The 14,469-nt window shown below is 46.4% G+C and overlaps 1 protein-coding gene across 1 annotated transcript in view; it reads right to left on the bottom strand.

The window, feature by feature from the left end:
* Positions 1 to 6,692: 6,692 nt before the first annotated feature.
* The window catches only part of si:ch211-266k8.4 (carabin), a 94,770-nt gene continuing 86,993 nt past the window's right edge, over positions 6,693 to 14,469 (bottom strand). The window contains exon 15 of the mRNA XM_061222661.1: positions 6,693 to 7,500. Within this exon, the coding sequence (XP_061078645.1) occupies positions 7,422 to 7,500 (79 nt within the window). The 3' untranslated portion in view covers positions 6,693 to 7,421. The remainder of the gene's footprint in view (positions 7,501 to 14,469) is intronic.

The raw sequence follows: 14,469 nt of genomic DNA, 5'->3' as shown, positions 1-14,469 counted from the left end.
ACCCACGCAAAGGCCTGCAAAACATAAAAAACATGACTGGAAAGAGCGGGGAAACCAAGATTCGATTGAAATCTACCAAGCAATCCAGGTATAAAAACAAGAATCATAAATTGAAAAATAAATTGTATCAAATTCAAAGATCAGGGCACATGTTTATAAAGCACACCAGAGTAGCAAGTTCTCAGATCTTAGGTCAGGTTTCATCATCCACATCTCAACCTCCATTGTGTGCCAAGACCAGGGCTTCCAATTCTGTTCCCGTAGATCTACCATCCTGTAGGTTTTCATCTCAACCCTAATTTTCCACACACGATTCTTCCAATTAACAGCTCAACCATAACTTCAGCTGTTGAATAAGGTGTGCTTTATTAGGGTTGGAGTGCAAAACTACAGGATGGTACATCTCCAGGAACAGGGTTTGAACAGCCCTGCTCTAACTGTTGAATGAGGTGGGCTTTGTTAGTGTTGGAGTGAAAAGCTACAGGATGGTACAGTTGTGTTCAAATAAATAGCAGGGTGTTAAAAAAAGTGAATAAAGTGCAAATATTTTTAATAGCTTTTAGTTCAATATTTCAAATGTAGTGGAAACATTACACATTCAATTCCAAATGAAAGCATTAAAAATGGCAGTGTCTACATTTTTCTCTTTAGACTCTCTTCAAACTGAAGAAATGTTTCAAGATTTAAATTTTAATTTAAAGTGACTGAACTAATTTAGTTGCAGAACCATTGTTTTTGATAACTGCTGCACATCTGCGTTGCATCGAGTCAACCACCTTCTGGCACCTAGAAACAGGTATTTCAGCCCATTTCAGGGGCATTTCCTCTTCGGCATATGGCAAAATAATCTCTTCTAGTATTTTGATGTATTCAAACTGATCCATGATCCCGGGTGTACGAACCCAACACCGTAGAATGAAAAACATCCCCATACCATGATTTTTGCGCCACCATGCTTCTCTGTCTTCACAGTGTACTGTGGCTTGAATTCAGTACCCAGGGGTCGTCTGACGTACTGTCGACAACCACTAGACCCGAAAAGAACAATTTTACTCTCGTCAGTCCACAGAATGTTACGCCATTTCTCTTTGGGCCTCCTTGGCAAATTCTAACCGATTCTGCACATGCCCTTTTTTCAACAATGGTGCTTTACGAGGCTTCTTGCTGACAGCTTAGCGTCGATCAAACGACTGTAACAGCACTTACAGGTAATTGTAGATATTCATCCCTGCTAATACCTCTCCCCATCTGGATCTCTCCATTTCCCTCGGGGATACCACACTCACGCCGTCACCCAGTGCAAGGAACCTCGGCGTGGTGATGGACAGCAGACTGTCCCTTTCCGAGAACATTGCGGCGGTGACCCGGTCTTGCAGGTTCTTCCTATACAACATACGGAGAATCCGCCCCTTTCTCATCCCCTACTCGACCCAGCTCCTGGTCCAAGCGATGGTTCTGTCCCGCCTGGATTACTGCAATTCCCTCTTGGCTGGCCTCCCAGCGTCCGCCATCAGACCCCTCCAACTCATCCAGAATGCAGCAGCTCGTCTGGTCTTCAACCTTCCCAAATACTCACACGTCACCCCCCTGCTTACTTCCCTCCACTGGCTGCCTGTCATGGCTCGCATCAAATTCAAAACATTGGTGCTAGCCTTCCAAGCAGTTAAAGGGTCTTCCCCAGCTTATCTGCAAAAAATCATCAGACCCTACACCCCTGCCAGACCTCTTCGTTCAGCCTCCACAGGCCGCTTGGCACCTCCCCCTCTCAGAACCTCCACCTCACGCTCACGACTACTGTCTGTTCTAGCTCCACGGTGGTGGAACGAACTCCCCGTTGAGGTCAGAACTATAGAATCTCTCCCCACCTTCAAGCGCAAGCTGAAGACACACCTCTTCAAGCAGCACCTCTCCCCATCCCTCCCTACCTCCCTGTGAACCTTAATTGTTGTCTCTGTGACTTGCTTTGTGTATCGGTATTTTGAGTTGGCTAGGTAAGCAGTGTTTGGATAGTTAACTTTGGTCACTTTTTCTCTGTTTGTTTGTTTGTTTGTTCAAAAAAAAAAAAAAAAAAAAAAGGGCCCTTGTCCTTATCTTTGTTGTGCAGGTAGCAATTGAAATTGTACTTCCCTCTAGGGTCTTTCAGCGAACTTATCCCTGGTTATGGGTATGCACTTTGTTGTACGTCGCTCTGGATAAGAGCGTCTGCCAAATGCCAATAATGTAATGTAATGTTGTAGATCATCTTTGATCTTTCTGGTGCTGATGAATGGCTGAATCTCTCCCATTCTGACTATTCTTTGATCCGTTTTGACAGTAGTTGCTTGTTTTCTTCCGCGTGTTTCGGGTTTGTGTTGCCATTTTAAAGTATTTGAGATCATTTTAGCTGAGCAGCCTATAATTTACTGCACTTCTTTTTACGTTTTCACATCTCCAATCAACTTTTTAATCAAATGATGTTGTTCCTCCGAACAATGTTTGGAAGGGCCAATTTTACTAAGTGATTCAGAAGGAAATATATTTTATAACAATGTGTGAAACATTTGCTTCCCTTCTTCCTTAATAAAGGACAATTAATGACACCTGTTTTTTCACAGAATGAATTAGTTATCTTATGAAACTCCACACTGCTATTATTTTGAACACGCCTTTCAATTAATGAAATTTTTTTTTTAATGGCATTTGACAGTCTGATCCAGAACAACATGCAGTTGATTAGTTTGTTTCCTGACTTGATTAAGCAGGAGACCATCCTCCCCTGGAGCGATGCAGGGTTAAGGGCCTTGCTCAAGGGCCCAACGGCTGTGCGGATCTTATTGTGGCTACGCCGGGGATCGAACCACCGACCTTGCGGGTCGCTGTCATGTACCATAACCACTACGCTACAGGCCGCCCTGTATGAGTCAATTACTCAGAACAAGTAGCGTGCATGTCATGACAGTTGGGTCTGCTGTTTTTCTATTACACTACTACATCTACAAGTAAACTATTTGCCATGCAGAAATATCATTACTACTAATAACAGTGGTTCATCAAGTTACTGATGTTGTACTGCTATCTTTTTGTATCTAGCTGTTGAATGACGTGTGCTTTGTTAGGGTTGGAGTGAACACCTACAGGATGGTAGATCTCCAGGAACAGGGTAGGGCAGCCCAGGTTCAGGCTGACTAAGGTCTTAGACCTTCTGGGCCTGGGGAGGGGTTCCATAAAGCACTCAGTTGGGCCAGCGGGCGCCTGCACCTGGCAATAAAGCACTTTATCCACATTTCATTTTCAATTATTTATTGACTTGGTACGGAGGAAAGGCCATTCATCTTGAGCTGTAATTGGAAGTTCATAATGATGAGTGATTCATCGATCCTCTGGCAGAGAACAACGCAAGGCGTCCTTGAACCAAGAGAATTGACCGTACTGTGCCTCAGGTCTGTGTAGCCAAGCCTTGTGCTTTTCTCACTTTGGACAAAAACATCAGCTGAATATCACAAAATGAATAATAAAGAGTTCCCCATTGAAGTAGAATTCTGAGGCGACGAACGATGGGCTGCTTTCTGAGGATGAGTCATGAGGAAGGGGGAACGGGGTGACGAGCACATGGGTGGGTGGGGGAGGGGGCACATGTTCACACATGGTGTGGCGCTGTAAACACACACTAGGCGTGGGCACGCATCACGTTTTCGCCTGCCAGATGCACAGGATGTGCTTTTTTTAAATGCAGATACCAGCACAGGATTCTCAGGAAGCAGATGCAAATCTTCCCTCATCCTGCCGAAAGGCTTCCCACCACTCAGCGGGGGGGGGGGGCGGGGAGCTCTTCACCCATGTCCCCCACCCAAAAAACGAGGAGATGAAAAAGCACCTCTGACCTGGCCAATTCTGCCGGCCCCTGTGCTTTCCCGCCAGAGAAACAGTCCACAGGCTTAACTGGCAGTTTGGTGAACACCGCTGCCTTCAGCCGGGGCCAGGGAACTGGGAAGTTTTGTACGCGAGGCATTAAAGATTAACTTCTAGGGAACTTCGCTCCGTCCATTTCGGTCTAGAAAAAGTGTCACAGTTTACCTGTTGGGGTGGGAGGAGGACTGTCAATAATTAAGCTGTGCACTCTTCCTCTTGATCGCACAGATGTTAGCTGTTAGAAGTTAGCTGTTAGCGCATCTTTAACAAGGGGTGTCATACTGCAGCTCACTTCAAAGGAAGGCCCTTTTGACGAATTGTACCCTTTTAACGGAGGGTTGTGGCCTGAAGGATTCCCCTACCCCCCCTCCCACCCATCAGTCCGTTCCTTTTACCAGAATCTAAAGGGACGCTTCGTGCACTTTGAAACTGAGAGTCGAGCAGGCGAAGAGAACAGTAGATTCGAACTGAGCTTCGTAGGTGGATAAAATACACAGACAGCACAAAAAACAAACCAAAAAAACAACTATTTATTACACAGATGCATGAAGCACAAAGTACAGCTGCCATGTGCAAAACCGACATAAAGCACTTAAATAGACAAGCCATAGTATGCGGCATGAGGTGACCGCCTGAACAACTTTATTATTTTTAGGATTCAGCACTCGCCCGCAGAAAATCGGCTCGGTTGGTGGATTTGTGTGACATCACGACTGATCTGAGCGCAGTCGCAGGTGGGCGGAGAGCGGCTTGGAATGTGGGCGGAGAGCCGTGACCCCAGAGACCTCAGAATGTCCCCATTAAAAGGGAGGGTGGACTTCCATCCCCCCTCTTCGGGTTAGGGAGGGAACCCCCGCCGCACCCGGCCCCTCCACTGAGAGCCGCCTTTGATCCTGAACTACCGGGCCACAGCCATTACAAGGTCAGCCAGGCCTGTTCTCTGCATTCCTCCACTTAACAGGTCACCACTCTCATAGATTATTAAGAGGGAGAAACACTGAGAAACGTAGGTACTGCGCATTATCACACAGAGAAACACAGGTACTGCGCATCATCACACAGAGAAACACAGGTACTGCGCATCATCACACAGAGAAACACAGGTACTGCGCATTATCACACAGAGAAACACAGGTACTGCGCATTATCACACAGAGAAACACAGGTACTGCGCATTATCACACAGAGAAACACAGGTACTGCACATCATCACACAGAGAAACACAGGTACTGCACATTATCACACAGAGAAACACAGGTACTGCGCATTATCACACAGAGAAACACAGGTACTGCACATTATCACAGAGAAACACAGGTACTGCACATTATCACACAGAGAAACGCAGGTACTGGGTATTGTTAAATTGCTCGTTAAAGACACTTTCTTTGAAAAGACACAGAATGTTCAAAACAAAGCATCAGGTGTCAAGAGATCTGAAGATGACTCACCTGAATAATTGACAGGTTTATATTGCTGTTCAGCCGGGCAAACAAACCGCTCTGGGCCTGAGCGATAAACAAAGGGCTGCTGACAGCCACAGGTAGATAAAATGGATTAATAGTGAGAAGTCACCTTTATAGGCTAATTAAAACCGAGTGACATGTCCATGCATAAGCAGCCAAGGTTAATGAGGGATAATTACCGAGATGGGGAACAGGGTATGCCCTCATAGCGTTTTACTGCGAGGCTAATTGAGTATCAGTACGTGGGTTTGACAGAGAGTGGGGAGCACACACGCCTCTCCCTTGGTGTTTTTCCTGTTCGCTATGTTTGCTCACGGGCTGACAGGCAGTTAAATGACATCAAACCAGGACCAACTGAAGAAAGGCTTGCAGTCCCAAGATAGAGGGAGGGAGAGACAGATTAAAAATTGGATGGATGAAATATCAATGAGCAGAATTTCATAGTTTGGACGTGGAGCTTAAGTGGTGTTCCAGACGCTTCCCATCAGTCGGAAGAACAGGCCCTTACATTACATGACATTATTGGCATTTGCCAGATGCTCTCATCCAGAGGGAAGTACAGTTGCTTAGACTAAGCCCCTTACTAACAGGCTCTGTCCAAAACACCTATAACACTACTGCAATGGGCTCATAGAGTGGCCTCCCCGCTCCTGCCTTATTACACATACCTTTGAATGGCCGAGGTCCACGCTGTAAATCTCGGTCAAAAGCTTACAGAACGGCGGAGCGTTCCCATGGCGATCCTTCATAATGGGGTGCGAGGGGATCTCCCTGAAGGGCGCTCCATCTGGCCCGTCTTACAACACGAACCTGCGACCTCCCCGCGGCAGGCCTGAGAGCCGCTACCCTTCCACCGCCCTCAAAAACAAGACTGTTTTTGTCCTGGAGTCTGATGATGCATGAAATCACCCCCCCCCCCCACTCCCACTCCCTGGCCCTCCCAGTCAAATGGGCCCCGTGGAGCCCTGGGACCCCTCGGTACAAGGCACGGACGACAGGCCCCTCTCACCAGACGAACACCAGGGCCTGTACACAATTACAGGTTCTGCCCCATTTGTCATCTTATGAAAATAGCACGTCAAACTCCTAGCTTAGGTAAACAACCCACTGACATAAGAGTGGGCATTCTACAGATAGATTGTACTGCCTCCAGTCAAATCCTCCGCCCAAATGCCTTTCTTTTGGTCTAACAGAACAACAGGGGGGAATTCTGGGTTCACAGAGAAAAACTAAACTGATGAAGCACCAGTGATGCCTTCCTCCGGAATTTTGAACCTTTCAAAATGGCGGCTCAGTCACAGATTCCCAGTGAATTAATAACGAGTGACTAGTGTAAATATGTGTAAATATTTTATTATTCCAAACCAACTAGAAAAAAAAAGAAGATAAAAAACAGACATTTGCACAAATAGGTTAACAAAGTACAAAACACAATTAAGTTAATTTATTTCTGCTTTCTGGAGATAAAAACAACGGCGAAAGCTATACTAAGGCAGTCTTCTGTTCCAAAATGGCAACTTTAGAATGAGCCTTCAGTGCCTTCTGTAAAGGAAGTGCATAGAGGAAGTGCATATAAATGTTGCATATCTTTCTAGAAATAGCCTTCAGCAGCCTGGAAGGTCCTACATGACACACTAATGATAAGATACCATTTCTGGGGGCGTCACACCTTTGGTTAACGCTCAATTATGCTGTAATTACGAAAACACGTAATGTTACTTCCGCTTTGACTGCCTAACCAGGACAGACAACTGTATGGAAACCAGGTCACTTCATTTAAAGAATACTATAACAATGCGCCAGTCATCAACACAACACAGTCACAGAGCATTTTATAAGATAATTACGTTGATACACAAATGTAGGAATCATTCGCAAGCGAATGACCTAACTGTTGTGGAAGAGAGAAGCTTATACAAGCTAATTTGATGCAAGTACCGAAACAAGATCACAACACGTCATGCGACATTAATGTGATATTGGGCAGTGCTGGTTGCCTGGCTGGGGTTGTTCTTGCTGGACTGTGAATGGTGAAACGGTCCCTGGAGACCGAGCTTCTCACGCTCTCAGATGAGTTGCGACTCTCGGACGTTCTCGGGGACGTGGATTGTGTGGTCTGACGTGCGGTGTTGAGGCGACGGCCCCCTTTAACCCGGGAGAAAAGAAAGCCATTAGGGTGACAGTCAGGCTGCATGCAGGTGACACAGGCAGGTCAGCGGCAGGTACCGTGCATCGACAGGGAGGGCTTTATACGTTTATTTAAATTACTCCATTTACATGCACACAATATACTAGATTAGGGAGCCTTAGCCTGGTTACAGTCATATTCCAAACAGGTTTTATTCCTTTATACACGGTGATCAAAAGTATCTCACAGTATCAGCAAGACAGGATCTGTAGTGTTGCGGTGCACAACACACGAGACGTGTAAATAACACACCGTCTGCTATATGAACATGCAGAGTCTCATCCTGGCCACTCGTAACAGGGAATCTGGTTTATTTGAGTCTTAGTCACCAGTTTATCGGAGTAAGGCTTTCACATTACTGCCTTTACGACATGACTGTCATCGTAGTAAAACCTGAAAATCAAGGTTCACATTGGAGTGTGCAAGTAAACAATGTCAGTGATCCTGGATACATTAAGAGTGCAGTAGAGAAACAGTACACAGGTCTACATCTATCCCACACAGGGGGATTGGTTTATGGCCAGAGAGCTGCCCGAAGGCACCACACATCTATCCATTAAAGCCTTTTACTTCAGCACGTGTACAATATAAACCCGGATGAAACGCAAGATGCACTCACAAACACAAACATTTAGTTGTAATGGGAATTCTCAGGTCTCCTAAAGACAGACCCTATTGATCCTTGTGTTAGTAGGTTTTTGTGACCTTGAACGAACAGGGTTATTCTCAATAAAAGAAAAGGCTGGTACAGAACTCAGAACAGAAAATCAAGGCATCATGAATGAGTTATTCAAATATATCTAGTACTTAATGCAACCTTATTGAGGGGGGACCAGGATGTGGATCTCATTGGCTACTTCATACATCAGTTTTTGTTAATCAGGTTTGCCTTCTTATTGGAATTAAGTATTAACTTGCATGGAACATGGAGAACTGCAAAATTACAGGCTAATATTTTTCTTGGTCTCACGTTGACTTATGAGCATAGGAACTGCTGTTCCAAAAACAAGTGCTGTGCATTGTTCCGTGAAAACAAATCCATCTACCCTGAGAGTTATTTCACTGAGCAGTTATCACTATACAAAATAATAACCCATCAATTTAAATTGAAAAGATGCAACCCAACATTCTTTCACAGGAATGCAAATGTTCCATGCTTAACTCATATCACTTGCTGCTTTGTGATGAAACTTATTTTCCAAGGCTCATAATCACATATTTCTGACCTGACCTGATGAAGCAGGGAAACAAAAGCTTGTGTGTGTGTGTGTGTGTGTGTGTGTGCATGAGTGCATGAGTGTGTGTGTGTGTGTGTGTGTGTGTGTGTGTGACATGGCTATTAAGGGGAAAATGTAAACAGAATAAAACGACTTGCGTCTATTCAAGCTGGAATTATAAGGCTGGGCCGTGCTAAAAGCCCAGTGTAGAAGAGCTTCCACCCCCTCGGGCCCTATAAGCACTTCAGCATCTGCCTGCACTGAAGGCCGTCAGAAGGCGACTGAAGACAGAGAATGTTTGATGAGGCCTGATAATATGCAGACAAACAGCGTCTTGAAACTTCCCAGCGCTCTCACACTCTCTATTCATCTTTCCCTACTGCAGCACAGGGCTCAGCACGGCTCTTTCTGATATTAAATGCTCTTCGGCTTTCCCCATGCACCAGGGTTTTACACCTGTAAGGGCTTTTAACGGTGTGAAACCGGGGAAAATCAGGGGAAAGATGAAGGAGACAGACAACTGAGTGGCTTGGTGCTCAAACCCTGCTCTTCTGGAAATTGGTATTCTCCCCATCACGGCTAAAACTCACAATGTCTGACTTCACTGCCATTACTTCACGCATTTGCAGTGATAGTTTAAGAATAACTTTATTCATAGTGCGCTATATACTACTACTATACATTGCGTATTCAGTTGTTGAACTGAAATGACTACATTCTATCTGCTAAGTGGAGTAACAGCAGACCGCAGTAAGATGGACTAAAAAGACCAACTGCCATCTGCTCCAGACACAGGGGCCTCTTTGAGATAAACCATAAACGCCTGCCTGTCTTTCTCAAGCACCGCCACCCTGTTCTTGAGCGATGGCTCTCTGTGCATCTCATGAATACGTGGGCCTGGTGGGCCGGGCAGAAGAAAAAGCCTGTTCTTTCCCCCACTGTTTATTTTGTTTTACGGCAGGTTTGATGTTTAGACTGCGTCGAGCGCAGCAGCTGTGGTGCACCAAGGCCCATTGTCCAGGGCCCACTGTGGGAGAGAGATTACCCTGAAGATCAGCGCAGGCGGGGTGATGAGACCAGGGGAGGGACGCTCAGGGCAAAGCAGCCGGGCTGAAGGACGGGGGAGCAGCAGGACGAGAGAGCGGCAGGCTGGGAGAGCGGCAGGACGAGAGAGCGGCAGGACGAGAGAGCGGCAGGCTGGGAGAGCGGCAGGACGGGGGAGCGGCAGGACGAGAGAGCGGCAGGCTGGGAGAGCGGCAGGACGAGAGAGCGGCAGGACGAGAGAGTGGCAGGCTGGGAGAGCGGCAGGACGGGGGAGCGGCAGGACGAGAGAGCGGCAGGCTGGGAGAGCGGCAGGACGAGAGAGCGGCAGGACGAGAGAGCGGCAGGCTGGGAGAGCGGCAGGACGAGAGAGCGGCAGGCTGGGAGAGCGGCAGGCTGGGAGAGTGGCAGGCTGGGGGAGCGGCAGGACGAGAGAGCGGCAGGCTGGGAGAGCGGCAGGACGAGAGAGCGGCAGGCTGGGAGAGCGGCAGGACAGGGGAGCGGCAGGCCGGGGGAGCGGCAGGACGGGGGATCGGCCCGGCAAAGACACCGAATGCGTCACGAAATAAAGCGGATCGTCACGCAGCCAGAACAGAAATGAGATCACACACCCTTTAAAACTGAGTATCTCAGAACCCCCCCTCCCCTCCCCCCATTCCAATTTGAGCCATCTGGAGCTCACAAACCTCTGGCTCAGGGATGCACAGCAAGGGCCGATCCGCTTGAATATTTAATTATTTAACAAGCTAAATGCTTGTCAGACATTTGTATATGCACCAGCTACAGTTGCAGACAAGTGTAGCATCAAGATTTTACTGTTTAAGTACAGGACTGAACCAGCATAATTTCGAGAGCTGTCAGAAAAATAAATTAAGGCAATTGGTTGAAACAAAAACAAGGACGGGAGTTAGGGGGTGCACTTAGCTTCTCTCAGATGCTTTGTAAATTCGGCAGCTTGTTACTGTCGAATATCCACACACGACAGCTTGTTACTGTCGAGTATCCACACATGACAGCTTGTTACTGTCGAGTATCCTCACACGACAGCTTGTTACTGTCGAGTATCCTCACACGACGGAATGACCTGGATGAACACACATCCACTTTCCTTACTCCCTTCTTTCTCCTTCCCTGGTCTGGAACGCCCAGTTGAAATGGGCTTGTCTCACCGCCACAATGTCCTCTATCGTTTGGGTGTGCCCAAAATGGCATGTCCATCAAAACAACCAGATAGCAGGCGCCTGATCGCCCCCAGGAGTTTCCACTACCCAATGAGGCTGACCGAAGACTCTCCCTTCCTAGTGATGCTGTAGCTAATTATGTCTCACTTCCCTCAGATTTCAGGCCACATATGGCAGTAAAATTGTGAGGATTTATCACTGTATTTTGACCCAGTGTGTTAGATGAATGCACTATCTAGGAGCCCAATCATCGAGGAGCTCAATTTGTGCGGGAAAAGAAGGAAGTAACATCAACGCTGCTATTCCAGTCGTGGGAACACCACCTGAAGGCAACATGAGAAGTTATCTTTACACTAGGAACCAAAATTGCGCCCTGTAATCAAGGGGGAAGGGCTATGGTGAAGCACACACAGTTCTGCCCAGGTTGTAACGGGAGGGGATGAGTGGGAATGGGGCGGGGCAGCAGCAGGGCAGATTGTCTGAAAGCCGTTCCACGCACGCGGGACTCGCGTCTCACGCAGTCTCAGTTCTGATAATCACCTTGGGAAACTCCTGAACGAATTAGCCAGTTTAGCCAAGCGCACCTCACAGTTTCATACAAATGTTGTAGACTCAGCTTTTCCCACAATTATTTGGCTCATTTTAAGTCGTATGAATTGCTTGAGGTTCTAGGGGCTCTGTCGCACACAATGAACTGTAAGGCGCTGTGGCCAAGAGAATATCCCTGAGCCATCAACTTTAGGTAAGCAGACAAGGGTGAAAGCACAACAGTAATTCTTTTGTGAAGCGAATTCACAGAGTTCATCCTTTTATATGTCAAAAAGCTTTGCAAAAGGCCGGTTTATTTTTTTTTACCACCTCACACTGATTCCACACGGTCACAATGAAAGGCCTAGCGTCATAACGGCTTTCAACCGCCAGCTCCCAGGGCCCGATCCGATTACCACAGAGCAGCGGGTAATGTGTTATTATTCCTGCTTCTGGTCAGACAAAGATGTACAGAATCCACATGCAGTGGGGATAAGCAGAAAAGCTGGAGAAGGAGGGGTGACGTTTCAGCTCTCCGAGCCCATGACTAACTGGGACTTTCCCCCAAAACGGCTACGTGAGCAACGCTACGCCAAAACACTAAACGGGTAACGTTAACGCTCAGTGCCAAAGAATGAGAGGCTTCACTCCTCTCCATCACTGATACCTCCTCCGCTAACCTTAGAGGACTAGCAGCTTCCCTTATGAGCACGCTACCAAAAAAAAAAGAAAAAAGAAAAAAAAGATGTACGACCGGGGCAGTTCGACCCGTTAGCGACACCGCAGACACAGAGGGAGAGGACAGGAGCGGGGTGACGTAATCAGCGCTTCATCCTCAAATGGCCGCATTTCAGTGAGGTAAGAGCTCATATTGACATAATGGGAGTGTCCTTCTAAGAGGCTGGGGGCTGTGACTGCGTCTTCAGCACACACCCGGGCACGGCTGTCAGCTGGCTGTTGGGAAATGTTCACTTTCTTTTTGGTTCCCTTCTCGTTATTTGACGAGGACAAAAAGGCTGGAAAATGTTATTTCCCCCTCCTGTAATTAATGTCCCTGCTCCTGTCAGAAATGGCATTCAAAATTATTACAAAAAAAAAGATTTGAAAACATAAAGCAGAAGTGTTACAGTACATGTACACTGGTTTTGAGAATAATTGGCACCCTTGATGAAAATAGCAAAAAAGTGGTCCAGACAGACAGCACAGTTAATTAGCTATATTGTATTCTCAAAGACAGTTAAGAATTTACTTTTATACAACTTTTCTTTACTTTCTAACAAACAATAATTTTCTTTCCCAAAAAGATGCATCAAAACTTTTCACACTCCCATTCTCAGTAGTGTGTGCACCCTCCCTACACAAGAATAACAGTACCAAGTATTGGGGTTCATGAGATAGGTGCACAGGTACTCAAACTCAATGCATTTGTGAATGCCGTTTTCAAAGGAAACCACAATTTATTCATTAAGTTCAAGGGCAATCTCTGAAGGATTTTGAAAGATTCTGTAGATGAATGGTCAAAGGTCACCGCTCAATATGTTCTCATAAAACATTACAGAAGACCACTAAATACGTTTTTTTTTATCTCTGTGAAGTGCACAAAGTGCTGAAAACAGGATTGCCAATAAATTTGGCATCTTTTTTGGAAAATAAATATAAAACTTTTTCTCTCAACAATTATATTAGTGAAAAAGAACATCATTTTTATAGCTCCCCTTTTGGGAAAGAAAATCATTACTGATTTTAAAAACCTCTCTATGAGCCATTATTCTAGTTAAAGAGAATATCATTTTGAAGGCACTGTAGCATTAAATGAAATTAACCGTCTCAATGCAGACTGAATTGGTTTATATTTCTCTTTTGTCTACAGAATGCACACAGAAATCCAACCACTTCTCCCGAAGCATCATACTCACAATTCAACAGCATAAATAAACAAAGGGAATTTCGCATAGCGGGACCACTGAAACTGTGACGTGGTTGCCATTTTGCACACGTACATTTATTCATGCCAAGTGCCATAATTATTCCACACGGGGCACACCTGCGCACTAGGCCTGGATTCAGTATCCGCCTAATGACTGGCCGCTGACGCTTGCGCTTTAGACCCGAGCCGTCGATGCTGGCAGGCCGCGGTAATTTTAGTTCCTCTTCCTGTTATATAAGCCCACCGCTGGCACAAGGACATCCCTCAGCTGCGCTTCGGAGAAAGTGAATCCTGGTGGAAAACGAGCTGCACATGGCTCCCTGTTCAACCCATCGCTCTCCCTCCTGCTCCCCTCCGTCCGCCGTGCTCCCACAGGCCTCCAGGGAGTCCACCATGTTCCTAGTATTGGAGAGTCCACCATGTTCCTAGTATTGGAGAGTCCACCATGTTCCTAGTATTGGAGAGTCCACCATGTTCCTAGTATTGGAGAGTCCACCATGTGTGTAGTATTGGAGAGTCCATGTTCCTAGTATTGGTGAGTCCACCATGTTCCTAGTATTGGAGAGTCCACCATGTGTGTAGTATTGGAGAGTCCACCATGTTCCTAGTATTGGAGAGTCCACCATGTTCCTAGTATTGGTGAGTCCACCATGTTCCTAGTATTGGAGAGTCCACCATGTGTGTAGTATTGGAGAGTCCACCATGTTCCTAGTATTGGAGAGTCCACCATGTGTGTAGTATTGGAGAGTCCACCATGTTCCTAGTATTGGTGAGTCCACCATGTTCCTAGTATTGGAGAGTCCACCATGTTCCTAGTATTACAGAGTCAACCATGTTCCTAGTATTGGAGAGTCCACCATGTTCCCAGTATTGGGGAGTCCAACATCCACCTAGTATTGGTGAGTCCACCATGTTCCCAGTATTGGGGAGTCCAACATCCACCTAGTATTGGAGAGTCCACCATGTTCCTAGTATTGGAGAGTCCACCATGTTCCTACTATTGGAGAGTCCACCATGTTCCTACTATTGAAG

Source organism: Conger conger, chromosome 15 (genome assembly GCF_963514075.1).
Source record: "Conger conger chromosome 15, fConCon1.1, whole genome shotgun sequence".
Lineage (NCBI taxonomy): Eukaryota > Metazoa > Chordata > Actinopteri > Anguilliformes > Congridae > Conger > Conger conger.
This window is presented reverse-complemented; position numbering and strand designations above follow the sequence as displayed.